The sequence below is a fragment of the Anneissia japonica genome, unplaced genomic scaffold, assembly GCF_011630105.1.
Source record: "Anneissia japonica isolate Jap-2015-1 unplaced genomic scaffold, ASM1163010v1 scaffold9668_len1562885_cov226, whole genome shotgun sequence".
Taxonomy (NCBI): Eukaryota; Metazoa; Echinodermata; class Crinoidea; order Comatulida; family Comatulidae; genus Anneissia; species Anneissia japonica.
In genome coordinates this window covers 1,551,319-1,555,183 of record NW_022711326.1, presented here as the reverse complement: position 1 = coordinate 1,555,183, position 3,865 = coordinate 1,551,319, and the positions used below count along the sequence as shown (strand labels likewise).

Sequence of the window (3,865 nt, the reverse complement as noted above, 5' to 3'; positions counted from 1 at the left end):
TATATATACACTGTTTATGTGTATATAAGTTGCTTGTACGTACCTACTACTTCAATTTCCATTCTGACAAGTGGGTCAAGATTAGGTGAACCAAAGGCATCAAGCTCATTGTTAACAAGCTTTGTGACACGATTGCCTCGAAACAGCTTGTAATCAAAATATAATGTTACCTAAAAAAAATCAACAATGATGAACCCAAGACCTTGCTGTCTATGGTGTTGGGGCCACTTAACAAAAATTATTTTATCATTTTTTCACCATTTAGACAAGTGAATCTGTAACTTTGATAATAACACTATAAATTACAATTATAATATTATTTGTTAATATTATAAATAATATTGTCATAATAACAACACAATAGCAACAATAATAATTATTAATTGTCATTTCTCTAACCTCTGGAATAACATAATGTCCAGCAAGGTACAGGGCTCCAAGTAAATTCTCTCTACCGTCACTGCGGGTTTCTTCCAATGGTACCTGAGAACCAGTCAAGATGACTGGCTTACCAAGGTTCTCAAACATGAACGAAAGTGCCGATGATGTATAGGACATGGTGTCAGTACCGTGTATGATCACAAAGCCATCAAACTTCTCATAGTTGTCACGGATGTCATTGACCATTTCAACCCAATCATCCATAGTAATGTTACACGAGTCCTTGGGTACTGGATATTCGCAAATACAGTACAGTACTCGTCTATTGTGAGCATTACACAATCTGAAAATATTGATTATTATAATAATTATTATTGTACAGTATTATAATATATATTATGGTACAGTATATTATATCAGGGGTCCAAAGTTGGAAGAAGCTACTTCCAGGAGAATTCTTTCTATCAAATCGTATTTTGCTGCTCATCGATGGATACTATTGACAATATAGTAGTAAATACACACAAATAATCCTAGAAGATGGGTGAATAGTAAGGTAAAATCATGCATCATAAGCAAAAGGAGACAATGTTTTGACTGTAAAAGTTATTGCTTGTACAATTTTGATTGATCTTTCTATTGTTATTTTACTGAATAAATAAAGAATAAATTAATACAATTACCCAGTAACAATGAAAATGATCATAAAATGCTTGGGTGCAAAAGCTTTGACTTTAGAAACATTAGACTGAATTCAATGAGTTTTTGTGGACTACTCCTGTAGTGGAGTAGCCTTTGTCAATGCATATTTATATCAATCTTTTATCTAAGTTGACAGATGTCCTTGAACTATTATAGATGACCAGACTTTCTTGTTGTGCATGGCTACCTTGTAGTCTGCAAACCAATCCAATGTCATGTTTAAGAAAATCCATCTAGATTGGTTCTTTCCAGTCAGTGGTTCACATCCTGGGGTTTGCCAAGTCAAAATGTTGGCAGGGGTCCGCGAAAAAATGTTGATTTTAGACCAATTTTTCATGATTCCATTATTATTCTTTTCTTACAACAGCGTAATAAACATCCTACAGCTAGTCATTAGGAGCCTTAACAATAATGAAATAGGTTTGATATTGTGCTTTTGTGGTACTTTATCAATTTTATCTATCTTATTATCCTATTCGTAGAATATCTAAAATGAGTTAATATAGACTTTGTAGACTGTGAAGACGAATAAAAAAATTGAATGAATGAGCATACGGTAGGGCATAGGTTTCTCCTAGAGTGGGATTACATCTCCTTAACTTCTCGGCATACTCGGCATCGTGCAAGGTTGGGTTTCGCCGTACTGCTTGACTAAAGAAGTCCTTCTGTGGCACATAAACTGTAACGGATATACAAAATGTTAGGTTACAACCAATTTTCTTTTTCTAATTCCAGATGTATTAGACTAAATTTTTTCTTCTCAGAAGTCAAAAATATTATGTGCTGCCCAGCTAACAATATTACACTATAACCAGCCATATGTACGTAATTATAACCTAATTTCGCTCCCTGGAAGCCACGGATATTTGATGGATTATGGCGAATTTTTATTACTTTTTTTATAGGCATCGAGTTACTATAGTATGGCTTCATGTAGGCCTAGGCTATCCTTTCTAATGTTGAAATCAGCTTCCAAAACCAAAACATTTTGAATAAAGCAAGAAACAAAGAGTATGCAATGTAACCATCTGATTTATTTTCAAATCCTCATTCTTGAAAGTGAAATTCTATGTTTTGGAAATTTTGCATGAAATCTGTCAACCACGCTGTCATGGTCGAGGTTGCTTCACCTATCACGATGTTTCCAACCATCATGAGGCTATCTAAACAGAACGTAAAATATTTTTAATTAGTCTCATTGAATTATTATTATTACTATTATTATTATTATTATTATTGTTGTTGTTGTTGCGATGAAAACACAAATAATATGGTGGCTAAACGAATATTAGACCTACATGTAAATATTTTTTTATAGCCCCCAGCCCCCTCTGGCGCCACCACTGTGCCCAACCACAACAATTAAATTCTAAAATAGGACGAACTAAAGACTTGTATAATATTAAAAACGTCCTTGTCATTATAAATGAATGTTCTTTTTTTAAGACCTACCATTCTGTTAGCGTTAGAAACTGAAATACTCATATGCTCATCAAATTTCAAATTACTATCAAAATGCACACCAAGGTCTTTTTCTAATAAAGTTTCTTCTATGTTAACACGTGACTCATTATCTTGTATTAAATAATCACATTTCATGTTCCTTCTTCCAACATACAGAATCTTACATTTCTTCGGATTAAAAGGTAATTGCCATGTATGGGACGATTCAAACATATTATCCAGTGAAACCTGCAAATTACGTCTAGATTTACCATAAACAAATACTGTACTTTGGTGTCATCTGCAAATATTTTCACTTCTGACATTGCAACTTCCGGTAAATCATTAATAAAAATAAAAAATAATAACGGGCCAAAAACCCTCCCTTGGGGTACCACACTATAACATCTGACCAACCAGAAAATGTCCCATTTACCACAACCCTTTGACGTCTTCCATTTAAAAATTTCTGTATCCAACGATAAATTTTTCCTGTGATACCATAAGCTTAAACTTTCTTTAATAACCGCAAATGTGGAACCGAGTGGAAAGCTTTTTTAAAATCCAAGTAAGCAATATCGATATCTACCATCATCTCCACAAGTCTGGACCAACATTCGACTACTTCTAACAACTGGGTAGATGTGGATCTCCCTGCTCGGAAACCATGCTGTTGTTCAGATAAATCATTTACAACCAAATGATTAATAAATTGTTGTCATTGTATTTTAATATTGTATTTTATTTATATATGAATGAATGCTAAAAAAAAAATCGAGTAAAAAGTAAAAGTAAATATTAAAAATCATTAACTTTACATGAAGAAGGAATTCCCAACAAAGCAAAATTATACTTGGCTCGAAAGCACAATAGTAAAAATTAATGTAAAAATGTTTATGACAAAAAGAGAGACACACACTACCAATCATCTAGTCTCTGGCCTCTCTTCTTATTAGATAGATAATCTTCAATTAGTTAGTGTAGTAATTATCGCCTATATATACCGTATACTGTGATATAAAAGGTACCGAGTGGAGCTTACCTTATCCAATGGGATATCTAGCTTTGAGGCGACAATACTCCAATAATATAAACGAACACAGCAGTAGTACCCACAGCGCAGGCAATTATACTCCTGTGAAGACTCGGACACCAGATACACATAAACAAATCCTGTAGCGTTAGCTAGGTATGATGCGTCTTGCATAAAGTCCAGTGTACGAGTGACTAAACTCACCAGGTACCCCTGGTCGGCTGTGCAGCACACCCGGCTGCTGTCTCTTATACACATCTAGATGTGTATAAGAGACAGATCATACTCATCAAAACTTCCCTCACT

The 3,865-nt window shown here is 34.1% G+C and overlaps 1 protein-coding gene across 3 annotated transcripts in view; it reads right to left on the bottom strand.

Moving 5' to 3' along the window:
- The window catches only part of LOC117107358 (L-asparaginase-like), an 11,946-nt gene extending 8,504 nt beyond the window's left edge, over positions 1-3,442 (bottom strand). For all 3 annotated transcript variants that reach the window (XR_004445223.1, XM_033249009.1, XM_033249010.1), the window contains exons 1-4: positions 3,116-3,442; positions 1,639-1,762; positions 400-724; positions 44-170 (exon numbers count right to left, since the gene is read on the bottom strand). Coding sequence is in view for 2 of the 3 variants with exons in the window: in XM_033249009.1 (XP_033104900.1) it covers positions 44-170; positions 400-724; positions 1,639-1,762; positions 3,116-3,143 (604 nt within the window). In the remaining variant the exon portion in view is untranslated. The remainder of the gene's footprint in view (positions 1-43; positions 171-399; positions 725-1,638; positions 1,763-3,115) is intronic.
- Positions 3,443-3,865: the final 423 nt, after the last annotated feature.